Source organism: Cylas formicarius, unplaced genomic scaffold, assembly GCF_029955315.1.
Source record: "Cylas formicarius isolate icCylForm1 unplaced genomic scaffold, icCylForm1.1 PGA_scaffold_10__41_contigs__length_53128322, whole genome shotgun sequence".
NCBI classification, from domain to species: Eukaryota; Metazoa; Arthropoda; class Insecta; order Coleoptera; family Brentidae; genus Cylas; species Cylas formicarius.
The window spans coordinates 52,138,492-52,153,405 of NW_026844214.1; the positions used below are offsets into that span (position 1 = coordinate 52,138,492).

The window sequence follows — 14,914 nt, forward strand, 5'->3', positions numbered from 1 at the left end:
CATGATAAGAAAGCCAAAAGAAGAGTACGAACTATGGGGATTGAAAATGAATGAATGCGAAGTAAACTCTGAGGTGTATTTTTGAAATCTTTATATTGATTGTCTTGTCAAGGCGGTTGTTCGACATCCCGTTCCTAATAGAGAATGACCACCCATTCAAAAGCAATTGGTCACTTTCTTATATCTATGAACAGACCATACCGATTAGTTTAGTAGAGTGTAGAGTTTTCAGTCAAGCTCTGAAGAGTCCGACAGGATGATCGTCGAAACGTCAATATCTAAGTAAACCAAAAAACATTTTGCTTCTAACTTACTTTGTCCGGGACCCCGTAATGGATTTCATTCGACCCCTTTTAGCGTGAAAACGCGCAAAATTAACTTTATTCGAAAATCACATAAACAAAATTACAATTTCCTAGAATCTAACGATGATTGAATAATTACGTATAAAACACGGGTAAAATAAACAAGGACGAAGCTTCACCCGAGGGTGAGTTTCCGGATCAGGGGACCTTTGAGCTTAAAGTTCGTGCTCACTTTGCCGTATTGCGAGGCTGCGTACTTAATCTTGACTACGTCGAACTTTGACGTTTCGGCTTTGACCACGCACCGGGCCAGCGCGACCACAACGTCCGCGAAATCCGCATATTTGTACGTGGCGTGACGGGCCAGGGTCGCGTTCCACACCCTCGATGGGTCCATGGTTTCGTTGAGGATCGCTATGGAGAGACAACAGGCTGCCGCAGCCTGAACCGACGGTTTGACGTGGGACACGTCGTACTCCAACATGGCCAATTCGAGTAGGTATTTGGCCAACGTGTGGTGTTCCGGTTTCGCGTTGGCGACTTTGCTGTAACGTCGCAGAAAGAATATGGAGATCGGCCAGCCCATGCGGAAGTCCAACCGGCGCATGATGTCCACCTCCATTTGGAGGATCTGCCTTTTCGTGAACGCCTCGTCGCAAATGAACACGAAATCGTCCAGGTCCGGGATGTAGATGTCCTCGTACTTGCTAGCGAGTAAAAGCGACGCGGTCCCTACCAGCTGGTAGATTTTAGCGTCGACGCCGTGGTTCTCCTGAAAATTGGACAGTTTTTTGCAAATACCGGAACAGGGATTTATGGTCGCTGATATTTCGCGTCCTCTGGTCCAAGAATTTTCTTCATCAGATATGTGTTCGAAAAAGATTTTTTTATTTTTGAAAAAAATTGTTTAATTTAAAAAAATACTTCCCCGCCACTCATTCCGCGATTTCAATAGGGCCCGAACCATATACTTTTCCGTTTGCGTTTCAAAGGGGAAAATCTCAGCGCACTGACTTGAGCCGTTCGGAAGTTGTTCGGCTCTTTATGAAGCGTCGACAGAGAGAACGAACAATTTTTTTTTAAATCGAAAAATCTATGTAATCTTATTCTGCATGCACCTTGTATAAAGTGCTTTTCACGTTTCACCGAACTTCAAAATTACGACCAACTTTGGTAAATTATTTTTCATTATTTCATTAACGGCTAATAATTTACCCACAAAACCGAAAATTTTCAGGATTTTTTTTGTTTTTTTTGCTCACAATCGAAACACACTATACAAGGTGGGCACTATATTAGGGGCCTGTACCTTTTATTAGGAACTACTGATTTTAGAAAAAAAAGTTTATATAAAATTAAATTTTAAAATTATTTATTTTTGTTATATCCAGGGTGTCCGATAAGTCCGATAAACGGAACACTCTATATATTTTAATATTACTAGAATCCTTGCCCGAAATAAAGGTAACCTGCATAGAAATTACTTATTCAAATTTTATTATTATATGTTTTTTTATGCAAAATTATATTCTTAGTAAATGGGGTTTTCCACGGATAATAACTACTTGATCAAATTTTAAATACATTTTTAGAAGACTTCCTTCTAACGACGTGCGATGACTAGGTATTTTAAAATTATACAGGGTTTCTTAAATTAAAAAACATTTTTTTGAATATATATATATATATATATATATATATATATATATATATATATATATATATATATATATATATATATATATATATATATATATATATATATATATATATATATATATATATATGATGACACTATATTCCGGGATATCATCCGTTCGCTCGTTGAACTCCGACTGGAATCCTGCAAATCTTGCATCCGACTGGAATCCTGCAGACGTTTCGCCAAAATCTCACTTGGCATCTTCAATGCTCGCGCTCCGAAAACACTTCGAACACTCGGAGCGCGAGCATTGAAGATGCCAAGTGAGATTTTGGCGAAACGTCTGCAGGATTCCAGTCGGATGCAAGATTTGCAGGATTCCAGTCGGAGTTCAACGAGCGAACGGATGATATCCCGGAATATAGTGTCATCACATTTTTCCATCCGTGAATCAATACGTGAGAATATATATATATATATATATATATATATATATATATATATATATATATATATATATATATATATATATATATATATATATATATATATATATATATATATATATATATATATATATATATATATATATATATATATGTCAAGCGGCGCACCCTGTAAATTTTTTAAATATTACAAAGAAAAAAGTTTATGCACACCAATATTTCGAGTTTTCTCGTCCAAAAATTTTTACGACACCGTAAGCAATTTTTGATATATAATTTTTTTAAGACATTTGCAAAACACAATTTTTAATTTTTAAAAAATACTTCCCGACCCCTCAATTTCAATGGGTTCCGTCACGGAGCCAAGCTCCACATGTATGCCAACTTCGAAAAGAACAATTTTCAGGGTGTCTTTTTGTCCATAATTGAAAAACACTTCATATAATCGAAAAAATGCCTGAAATTCAAGTTTTGATCCTGGTTCTGCCGTGTTTTCCTACCCAAGAATTTTGCTGATCGGGTTAATGGTTTTGGTGAAGATAAGTTTTTGTTGTGACAGAAAAAATAGACCACAAAAAATTTTCAAAAATACCTCGCGACGTTTGATTGGGCCCAACTTCTGAAGTTTAAGTGTAAGTATGGACTTTTGAAGTTGATAGCCGCCAATTTAAGACGCCTACTATATTTTATAATATAGCACGAAATATCCCGAACACCGAACAATATGTGAAAACGTTAAACAGGAAAGTTTTAGCAGTCGACGATTAATTAAAATTAATTGATATTAATTAGAATTAAGTTATTAATTTAATTTGAAGATTAATTAAAATAACAAAATTACGACTTGTATCGTAAAAGTGGTAAATCTGACAACCTTGCCGTTAGCATTTTTAAATTCCGCATGTCCAAAAACCCTCCGGTATTGAATTTTATCGTTTCAGCTTCACATTTTATAATTAATAATATTTAAAGTATAATTATTCAATCTATTAATAAAAGCAATATTAGTCATGTAAATAAAAATAACTATTAATGCACTTACAATAATTATAAATAAAACATAGGGTTTAAATTTATTTTACAAATAATTATACCAATAATTAAAATTAACCAAAACTAGGATAGAAAAAACTGTATTTTCTAAAATGTTTATTTAAAATAATAGTTTTATCAATTATAAAAATTAAAAAAAACATATGCTTTTAAAAAACACTTTAGCTGGTAGCTAAAAAGTTATTGAATTTATTTAAAATATTATAATTCTAACAAAAAAAATTGGTACAAGATTTTTTTCATTTTTTCAATACAGGGTGTTTAAAATAAAAAGGATAACTGAAATGGCAAAATTTTATGTTCCTTCCTATATCTCAAGAACAAAGTCAACTAAGATTGTTTTTTTAAAAAGGCATCTTCTGTTTCACTAAAGTTAAGCACAATAACAACGAAAAATGCACACAATTTACAGGAACATAATTTAAACTTCCGTTTGCATACAATGGATTTGAAAAAAGTTTTTCTGTGTAACTTTTGACGAATCAATGACTTAGAAGAATGGAATTTTTGAAACGTCAAAGAATTTGAAATTTGAAAACAGCGAAAAGGGACAATTGTATTTCGACCGAGAAATTTAAAAAAAGTTGAGAAAAATGGAAATTTGGCAACGTCAAATATCGCAATGACTTTTTTAAAAAAATTAGAAATCTTTTTTGGTATATTTTGTGGAAGATGCGGGACGATGACCTTTATTTTAAGCATCTTTTCGATTGTATACAGGGTTTTTCATTTATAGACAAAAGTCTAAGACCCTGAAAATTTTTCTTTTAGGCATTTCGCTAAATATTTGAAAAAGTTCATGTGACGATCGCTATATCTCGCACTCAATCTAGACGCGATGACGTCATTTAGCATTGCAGCGTACTGCATGGTTTCAAAAAACAATTAGTTGGGCTATCGAAAAAATTCTTCATAAACCAGGAAACGTGGGAGGTTTAGGGCTAATTTTTAGGAATTAACTCGCTGACACCCAATTAAGATTTCGTATATTTAAATAAAATGTTAGTTAATAGTAAAAACTCCCTTTTTTTTAAAGGCATAATAATATTATGAAACTTACTTTTTATCCTAGTAGGTTGTGGTAACCAAATAAGTGTAGTTTTAAGTGACATTATAATTAAGTGTCAGACTTTGACAGATGTGATTTGAATCACGCAATATTATTATTACTTAGTTAAAAATGTATAAGGTGCAAGAAAAAACAAACAGATATACTTGATGACCACGACAAGTTCTAGCAGATCAGTTGGATATACTACTACAATTCGATTTTTCTTACAAAAGTCCCAATTTTTAATCTGAAAAACACACGTTATTGGAGTGATCAAAATAAGAAAAGGGTGTTGGAAGTAAAAGGACAAGGCAGACGATCTGCGAAAGTGTGGTGCGGAATATGCCGATCAAAGGTTATAGGGTCAATTCTCTTTAATGACGATATTTAAACATGCTCAGAACTGAAATACAACCATTTATAGTAAATGAAATACCGGTTTGTGAACGTGCTCAATTAATATGGCAGCAAGATGGCTCCGTATGATATAATTATATAAACGAATTTTTAAATTGAAATTGCAATCGTTGGATAGGACAAAATGGAATGGTGGCCACCTCGAAGTCTAGTTCTCACCCCACTGGACTTTTTTTATGGGGGACAATTAAAGATATGCATATGACGAAAAATGCACTACGGTAAATGAGCTATAAAGGTATATTAGAGAAGCTGTAGTCCAACTAATTACACCCATTTTGTTCCTAATGCTATTAACCAAATAGAAGTTGTTTATACAACGTTCGTTATTCAAAATGGTAGACATGTTGAAAACCTACTGTAGATTTTCTATTTTGTTTTACCTTAGTTATTTTAATTGCTACGGTTACCGCTATTTGTTACTTTTACTTGTTACCGTTATTTGTTTTAAATTTTTAAACTTATAATATCATAATTATGCAGATTATTTTACAACGTTGACGATATAAAAAATGATGACGTTTTAATTTACTAAATCCATAAATCTCTGTATTACCTTACCTACAAAATAATTAGGGATCAATATTTCGAAAACCATTAGATTTAGGACATATATATACCAAATTATAGGTATTTTGAACGGTTTTGAGAAAAATATCAAAAACACGGGCATCTCATTAAAAAAAAATTAATGAAATTTTAAAAAAATGTCCTTTAATTTAAGACACCCTGGATAATGCCTAAAAAGTTACCTTTATTTTTGGTCAGGATTCTAATATCAAAATATATAGGGTTTGAAATTTTAAAACTATCGCTCTTATCGGACACCCTGTATATATAAAAAATAAATCATTTTAAAACTTAATTTTTTATAAACTTTTTTTTTCTAAAATCAGTAGTTCCTAATAAAAGCTACATGCCCCTAATAAAGCGCCCGCCTTGTATAGTGTGTTTCGATTGTGAGCAAAAACCAAATAGATCCTGAAAATTGTCGGTTTTGTTGGTAAATTATTAGCCGTTAATGAAATAATGAAAAATAATTTACCAAAGTTGGTCGTAATTTTGAAGTTCCGTGAGACATGAAAAGCAGTTTATACAGGGTGCATGCAGAATAAGATTACATAGATTTGGCGACTTTTTTATTAATTTTTATGTCCGTTCTCCATAAATTTATAAATAATTTACCTGAGAGTATCTGTCACATAGAGAGACTGCAAGAAATAAGGTCTCTTGGCACATCTTAAAATTATTGTGCACTTCAACAAGCCAATTAACCAGCATCGATCGCATTTTTGGCGAAACCTTGGTATCAGCCAGAAACTTCTCCTTGATGGGGTATGTGTGTTCGATCCCTCGCAAATAGGCAAGTATATCCTCGACATACTCACTTACCATTTGCGGATCTCTCCGACTCTCCTCATCTGAATCATTTATTAAAAGTTCCTTGCATTTTTTATTTAGCGTCTTGCTTGGTCCAATGGGTATTTTTTCTGGCTCCCGAATGCTTTTGGGTATAACTTCCACATGAGTTTTTTTTTTAGCAACATTTTCTTTGACCCCAACATTTTTGGTTAATTGAATAGCGTTTTCCTAGAAAAGTACATACCCTATTTAATTACTCGTGCTTGAATTTACTTTTCGTGTACTCTCGTAAAATATTTTTAAATATATATTGAGGTTAAGGTGGAACTTACCTTGTCTTTTTTAATTTTAGCATTATTTTGCGGTAAAACGGCTTTCTTAACCACCACCGCTGAAGGCCCCATAAGTTTACCTGGCAAAACATGCTTGTTCGAAAGTTTATTTGCTAAATCGTCAAGAGCTGGTCTTCTTGTGGGTTGAAAATGCGAAAAATTGTTAGCCGTTATGTCTTTCAGTTTCACATTAACATTTTCTTGGTTCTCTCTAGGGCGTGTTGCATGCCCTTGCACTTTGTGAGATGCCATCGCTATAAAACAGATCAAAGGTATGATATCTTTAAACATTAAAATAGCGCATTTTACCTTCAAACGACCGTTACAAAAACTTCCAAATCCGTGCAAAAAAACGTATGAGATAAAAAAATGCGTATATCGCTTGTAAATTGTTAGTAAAAATTGCTTGTACGTATTTGACAAAACTGTCAAATAAAACACCCACTAGCCACCTCCTATCATAATTTAAACATAAATTTTCCAACAATATAATATGACTTACGACCTGACCTGCACACACCAAACATTTAAATCACAGAACAGCTAAATTTGAATTCGGGTCGAAAATAACGGACGTTTGTCATTGAATCGCAATTGGTCGTAAATCGTTCGGCACAAATTTAATCAAATCGTGACGACATTGTTCGCATCAAGTAACGTTAGAATATTAAATCAAATATTTTTAATTACTGCCTCTATTTTGATATTTTTCAACTTTGGAATTGTGTATTTTATTTGAAGGGACGAAGTTATTCGGAAGAGGAGATAAAAGATATCTGCGCAGCTGTATTAAAAGGTAGAATATAAAATATATTTACCAATACCTTTTACTAATTTTTGATTCGTGTATATTCTACAGATCAACTATCGCAGCTGGCAAGCACTTTAGTGGGCCCACCAGGTCCACCCGGATATTCCAAACCTGGTAAACCGGGTCCGCCAGGAGTTCCAGGACCACCAGGTAGAGGATTGATTTTTTTTCACGCAACGCTGAACCTTTTGCCATAATTTAAAAAAATTCTACAATGTAGGAAATCCGGGACAGCCGGGATTGCCCGGGGACAGGGGTTTCATGGGCTTGCCCGGAATCGCAGGGCCTCCGGGATCCATAGGAATGCCTGGAGACAGAGGCGAGAAAGGAGATAGGGGTCAGGAAGGGACCGGCATAGAGGGACCTCCTGGACCACGAGGTCTTCAGGGTAATAACCAGGGTTAGTTTTGGTCAGTTTGGTTTAGTAGCATACTAAACCAAACTAACCAAACTTAACCCTAACTAACCAAAATGCTGGCTGAGTGAAAAAAAATATTTTGCTTATATTGTTTCAGGTCCTCCGGGAATTCCCGGAGAAGGGATACCAGGCCCATCAGGCGAAAGGGGTGAACCAGGACATCCAGGTAAACTCATTTATTTAAAATATTTCAAAAATTCTATTTAACGAAAAAATACATTTTTCGCTATTCATCAATGAATGGATGTTAAAAGGCACTTAAAATTGTAGGAAACCCGGGAACACGCGGATTGCCAGGTTCACAGGGTCCACCAGGTTACTGCGAATTTTGCAACAATCAAGGCCAAAATTACCAACAAATTTACGCTGCTTATATGAATGCTCAGAGACAAGGCAACAACAAAGGGCCATAAATACTTTCCTAATACGTGTAAATTATTAACAATCTTAATGATAATACATATTTTATCCCAGAGTGCGTTTTAATTTTCTTTTGATGGGGTACCACACTATAGATATAGTTACCGCTCCCTACAAAACCGAAACTAATTAAGCTAATTGCAGATACACAAAATAATAACTTAGCAAAAAAGTTAACTGAAATTGTGTTCTGTGATAGATACTAATTTGGATGAACGAACAACCTGTGATCTGATCTCTGATCTGTGGTCAATGCCAAAACGAGCACTGCTTTAAGGGGAGACGGAATAACTTACTCAAAAATCCAATTGCAGGCGAATCAATCATAACCTTTCAGGAAAAGTTAAAACTGCTAACTCGCAAACTCTGATGCAAACAAAGCTTTTTCCAAAACTTAGGCGTGGGTACTATATTTTTAAAATGTTTACACTACTCATATTTTTCGGTGTTTTAGATTTTTTTCTGTACAGACCCCTAAATATTTTACTTCATTTTTAAATGGAAGGGGGTGGTTTCCTATTTTTACAGGGGGAGGAGGAATTTTACCAGTACCCTTTGCGAACCAAACGCATTCGCATTTCTGAGGGGAGAGTTGAAAGTCGTTATTAAGTAACCATATGTTGATTGTGTTAAGAGCCTGATTAATTTTAGAAGTCATAGATATAATATTGTTCCCTTTTAAGAGTAAAGCCATGTCATCCGCATAACCTAGTAATATGAAACTTTCATCTAAGATATTAAAGAGCTCTATAGTGTATATATTGAATAAAATTGTACTTAAAGGTGATCCTTGTGGTAATCCTGATGTGGAAAGGCCTGGACCAATGTAAGACCCATCATTTCTTTTTGTATATAGGAGTCTGTTTTCCAGGATTCTAAAGATTAAATTGCTAAGCTCTTGTGGAATGTGTAATGTAATTTGTTATATAGCTTATATATGTTAACAGAGTCATAGGCCAATCTTATATCTAACAATACTGCTAATACTGTTTCTTTTTGCTTAAAAGCTAGATCGATGAAAGATGATATAAATGCAATGTTGATACTAATTCCCATTCCTTTTCTGAAGCCTGTCTGGGACCATTTAAATGATTTATTTTTTTCTAATAACCACTCTAATCTATTCTCAATCATAACTTCCAAGAGCTTGATATAGCATGAGGACCGAACAATCGGTCTATAACTATCCGCCATGTATGGGTCTTTATTGGGTTTTAGAGTATTTAAAAAGTTATATTTTTTCCAAGATTGCGGGAGAGATTGTCCTTCTAGGCATTGGTTATAGATTTTAAGCAGCCCTAATTTTATATTTAAGGGCAGGTTAAGAATCATTTTATAAGTTACCTTGTCTAACCCAGGAGCAGATATATTTTTCTTAAATAGGGCATTTTCTAATTCTTGTAATATGAACGGGTTTAGGTCCTCCATAGAACTTAGAGTAAAGCCGGGAATCACATTATAAATTACCATTTTTTTAAAGATTTCATTACGAAGGTCGTCATCGAGGATAGGTCTATTGGAGTGTTGATTTATGCTTGAATTTTTTTTTATTTTTTTCCATATATATCTTGTGTCAGAATCTCTATTTAATGACGAACAGAATTTTATGGATTTTTTGAGTTTTAGTCTTCTTTTGGCAATTGCAATATATTTTTTTGCTTGTATATAGTTTTCAAGTATAGGAGCAATTTCAAATTGTTTTAGCTTTTCTTTACGTTGTTTGACTATAAGAGTACATTCCTCGTCCCACCATACATTCCCCGTTTTACCTCTTGTTTGTTTTCAAAGGGATAGCGATATCTGCCGCCGAATTAATAAGGGTCTCTATCTCTTCGAAAGTCATATCAGTGATGTATTGTAAAGAGTCTAATATAAGTTTGTCCCTATATAGTCCCCAATCTACTTTTCTATAATTATATAATATATAATTATGTACAAAAGAGTTTTTTGTGTAGGATTCTCTATCTTTAATTACTGCCATAGTGGGAAAGTGGTTACTGTTGCCACAGTCCGGTAAGACTCTCCAGTTTGATGAATAAGTTATGTCACTACTGACAATGGTTAGGTCTACCGCACCCATTTTCTGATTGGGAGGTTGAAGTAGGGTTGAAGAGCCATCATTTAGAATTACAAGCTCTTTATCAAATAGGAAATCATTAATATGTTTGCCTCCATTGTTTGGAGTACAATAATCCCAAAGTGGATAATGTGAATTTAAGTCTTCCATCAATATAGAGGGACCCTGAACATTAGAATAAAGCTCCTGTAAAAATTGGGAGTTGATATTATTATTAGAATTAGAATAAATGTTGATAAGATTAAGTTCATCAATTTTAACTATAATATATTGAACTTGGTTATCGTTAAATTTTTTTATTTCTCTGTATAAAAAATTGTTTTTTATGCAAGTTGCTATTCCCCCATATCCATCATCCCTGTCTTGTCTTATAATATTATACCATTTAACTGAAAAATTTTTTTCTTTATTTAACCAGGTTTCATTTAAAAAAATAATATCGGGATCCTGTTCCCTGATTAATGAGATTAATTCCGTTCTGTTTGAATTGATACTTCTTAGGTTCCACTGAAGTATTTTTAATTTTGAATTGAATTTTATTTGGTTATATTAAAATTTAATTAAAACAAGGGTCGTCAAGATACGTATAATTACTTAGGTTCATATAGTTAGTGCACTACTCACTAGTTTAAATTATTTTACTTGTTCAAAGAACACAAAATTCAACGGTTTAATACGCCTTCAAATGCATCGACAGAATACACAAACACCGTTAGAGGACTTCGCTTACGTCACAAGCGACCACGTGCGATCGATAATTTTGGCGAACGTATGTCTATGGGATTGGGCAATCCTATTGGGTTTACGATTCTTGGCCGCATCCAAGCTTCGACGATCTGTCAGCGACCATGTTGGTTGTTAAACGAAGCCATGACATTGGTTAAAAATATATAGCTATATAGTGGCTTACTACAGTAAAAATTGATGCGCCGCAGGTGGCTATGATATTTTCGTAGACAAGGTATGGATCTTTTGCGCATGCGTCACCCCCAACTGTCGAGTTGCTACATTGTCGTATTTTTTTTTGGAAAATTGATTAATTTTTATAAGACCGCAACGTCAATCTCTGAAATCGGAACATAATCGGCAACGCCGAGATAAGTAATTACTATTGTCGCATTGCCCTGTACATTGTTTAATAATTTTGTATAATTTGTACATTCAATTTTAATGCCTTGTTTTTTTTGCGAATGATGCCTATATATTTGACATTTAAGAAACTGGAAAATAGACTTACTCAAATATTTACATGTAAAATTACTAAACAGAATTTCCTACATTTTTTATGTACACTTAAATGCCACGAAGAATGTTTGAGTAATATGTTTTAGTGTACAAGAATTACAGGAAATATAAGAAAACAATTAATCTACAAGTTGAATTTTTACTGGAACAAGCATAGGAAATACCCATCGCCAACTACTAAGGTTATTGTTGAACATTTTTTCCACTTAGATGTTTCTTGTGCAATATCTAGCATCTCCAAGTAATTTCAATAGAGGTTAGAACTATGAATTTATGAGAACTAACGCTTTGCGCCGATTTACAAGCAAAAGAAATCGTTAAAAAATAGCTCCGATTGCTCCCAGACTCGTGCGGTAAAATCCAGGAAATGTCCGAAGTGGCTCGGATCAGTGGGAAACGAAACTGACGTAATAAAGTGACGCTTCCCGCACGCTAGATCGCTGTTTGCAATTAGGAATTTTACAGACGGGAGTAGAAAAAATTAATTACAAAATTATACTGACACAGGGTAGTTCAATTCTGCACTGCTTTTCCACACCTTAACTCCTTTCTTGCCTGGAAATTTAATAGGAATTCGACATATTCTGAGAAAATACTGCCGTAAAAATACCGCATCCAAACATAGACGATCTGTCAGCGGCCATGTTTGTTGCAAATCGCAAGGTCTTATGGGTCAACGTCAGAATTCGCCATTATAGTTGCGATTGGTTAAAAACAAAATTTTAAATCTCTCGCATACGTACGTTGACTGGACCTTCTCAACAAAAAGTTACATAGTTACTTCATGAGTTCCTGTACTGTCAGCATATGCAGGGCCTCTATATGTCTAGTAGCTATATGGTTAAAAACGACAGAAGAGGATATTTAACAACAATAAGACTGTGATTCTGTTTATTGTAACAATTACGGGTCTGCTCTATGGTTTAATATTTCATCTTTTAAAATATATAAATTAAAAAAAAAAAACACTCTTAACTGTTTGATTTTTATTCCATTGTAACATGTAAAATTGTAACAATTCTATACTAAATCCTATGTAATGAAGTTTCAGTCGCTGGATTTTTTTCATAATCGCTATACATAAACAAAATAACATATTTTTTTAGCCTACTGAACGATTAAAGGATTAAGGATGCAGAAGTGAAAGCACCAATAAACGCAATAATTAGAGAACTTTATGACTTCTTCTATTGAGCTTGATGCCTTTTATCTAACAAATGTAAGGTAGGTGTGTATGTAGGGTGGAGAAAGAAATAAAGCTGTAGGGAAATAAGGGTTTTGAAGAAAATATGTGAACAGTCCGCCATTGTGGTGCATTTTCTCCGTGAAATGTGAAATTTGGATTGTCGAAGAGGAAGGTGTGTCCAGATTTCAAAAACCGGAACTAAAATTTGGTTACATATTGACATCATAGGTAGACAAGAAACAATGTTAATTATTATAGACACAATTAGAATGTACAATTTTTCGATTACTATGATTTCATACATGAGTAACGTTTTATTCGTATATATTGTATAGTATAATCTTAGTTACTAAAAGAATGTGCATTAGACGATATCATCTAATATATAAGCGCTGGTTACAAATTTTCAATGTAGAATAAAAAATCCGAAAGTCAGACCATAAATTTGGTAGTAAAATAACAATAAATAAATATAGTGCGAATATGGAAATGTTTGTAGAGAGACAAATTTATTAGTCGCTAATCTTAGGATAGCTTTAAAAAAGTACATTGTGCTGTCTTTTAGTTACTAACTACTGGAATAGATGGGGTCTTACATGAACTAATCGTTATGTACAAATGGGGTGAAATTATTATTCGGTTGGATTTTTATAATAGTTGGTCCGATTTTCAAGAAAGAAAATTTGCATGCAAATAGGCCCAAAATGTGGCTTTTTGGGAGAGCAAAATATAAACGGTCCTTTTTGCTTTTCAACAATTCGATTGTCATATCAAGTGCTGCGAATCGTAATGTAAGGACCACTTTACAAGGCGCAGAGCTCTTAACCTTGTAATTTGCTAGAAATATACTTGTGCGAAAATGTTTGAAACTATTGTTTAAAACTATTGAGGTAATCGAGTTATGGAAAAAGGTTTAGTCAAAGCAGCTTTCAGCAACAAATTTCTTTACGAGGGAAGCATTTTTTTCAAAAACACGTTCAATATGAATGTACCTTTAAATTTAGGCCTTTCAGATATTATAAACAATACAAAAATAAAAATTCTCCAAGACCTTGAAAGAAATTTATAATTTTTCACATACAAATAACGCCTGTTTCAAATTAAGTGCGCACCAATAACATAATATTCATTATTTATGTTTAAATATTTCAATGATTTTTTTTTTGTAAAATAAATAAATATTCACTTAATATTTTCCCAACCTATGCACACTTTTTGGTTTGGGAAATAATTCTAGAAACACCCAATGCTCAATTTTTTTTGCGCACTTAATTTAAAACACTAAACTTAACCAATAAATATCCCAAAGTCTAAAAATTCGATACCGACCACGGAAATTTTAGACTTTCTATTAAGTAAACATGGGAGGGCAAAACAAATTAGTCCCTACGTCTAAATTTCTAGATATCCATCTTCCGTGCTTTATTTCACAACATAAAAGCGCGACAACCTATTAAATATTGACTATGGCAGACTTTCTCTGACAAAACACTTTTATCGATGGACCCACTGCTTAAGAGCCTCCTCGAACTCCAACGTCTCTTTGTTTCTCACTTCCTCTTGTTCGTTAAGGTTTTCATTATGCTCGGGAACATTGGGTTGATCCAGATTTTGGTTCAGCTGCATCGGAAATGAATTTGAAAGTTACTCGGTTTCCAAACACACCTGAAGTTTCATTCATTGAAAAAGACCAAAAACACTTTTATGTTAATTAACTGTCCTACAAGTTTTTGGAAAATGTTATTCGAATCGTTACAAATTTATTATTTTTAATAATATAGGCTCCTTTGATGTAACGAAATGTTAAGCTTCTTCCTCTTTTGCTTTAACATTAATCACAACTCAAAATATAATATGTTTTCCTCACACAGGACAGTTACATAAATAATTAATCAATATTATTGACTTTAAACTTAAGGGAAACAAAACCCTAACCAACATTGCTAATAACATTGTCAGTTTGTTTTTGGGTATGTGGTAGGAAAGAATAAGAACGAAATTACCCTACGAAGAGCGCATTGCACATAACCTATCAGGGCATTTATCTTTTTTTTCGTCCAACCAGGTGAAGTGGCGTTCACAATTTTACCTCGGTCCGAGAAAATTTTCATTTTTTTGACGTAATTCTAGTCTTCAACTGAATTTTTCG

At 33.6% G+C, this 14,914-nt stretch overlaps 3 protein-coding genes across 5 annotated transcripts in view; 1 reads left to right on the forward strand and 2 right to left on the reverse strand.

Moving 5' to 3' along the window:
* LOC132707535 (collagen alpha-2(IX) chain-like) overlaps positions 1 to 8,305 on the forward strand; it is a 43,379-nt gene extending 35,074 nt beyond the window's left edge. The window contains 5 exon segments of the mRNA XM_060679433.1: positions 7,350 to 7,404; positions 7,468 to 7,651; positions 7,653 to 7,807; positions 7,935 to 8,003; positions 8,108 to 8,305. Of these exon segments, the coding sequence (XP_060535416.1) occupies positions 7,350 to 7,404; positions 7,468 to 7,651; positions 7,653 to 7,807; positions 7,935 to 8,003; positions 8,108 to 8,250 (606 nt within the window). The 3' untranslated portion in view covers positions 8,251 to 8,305.
* LOC132707525 (G2/mitotic-specific cyclin-B-like) lies at positions 357 to 7,176 on the reverse strand. Its single transcript, XM_060679421.1, has 4 exons — positions 6,918 to 7,176; positions 6,609 to 6,862; positions 6,100 to 6,504; positions 357 to 1,077 (listed from the first exon to the last, which is right to left on the reverse strand). Exons 2-4 carry the CDS (start codon positions 6,858 to 6,860, stop codon positions 481 to 483), a joined length of 1,254 nt encoding a protein of 417 aa, XP_060535404.1. The 5' UTR covers positions 6,861 to 6,862; positions 6,918 to 7,176; the 3' UTR covers positions 357 to 480.
* Positions 8,306 to 12,559: 4,254 nt separating the features above from the next.
* The window catches only part of LOC132708262 (dystrobrevin beta), a 43,592-nt gene continuing 41,237 nt past the window's right edge, over positions 12,560 to 14,914 (reverse strand). For all 3 annotated transcript variants that reach the window (XM_060680472.1, XM_060680473.1, XM_060680471.1), the window contains one exon: positions 12,560 to 14,385. In XM_060680472.1, coding sequence (XP_060536455.1) covers positions 14,260 to 14,385 — 126 coding nt within the window. In that variant the 3' untranslated portion in view covers positions 12,560 to 14,259. The remainder of the gene's footprint in view (positions 14,386 to 14,914) is intronic.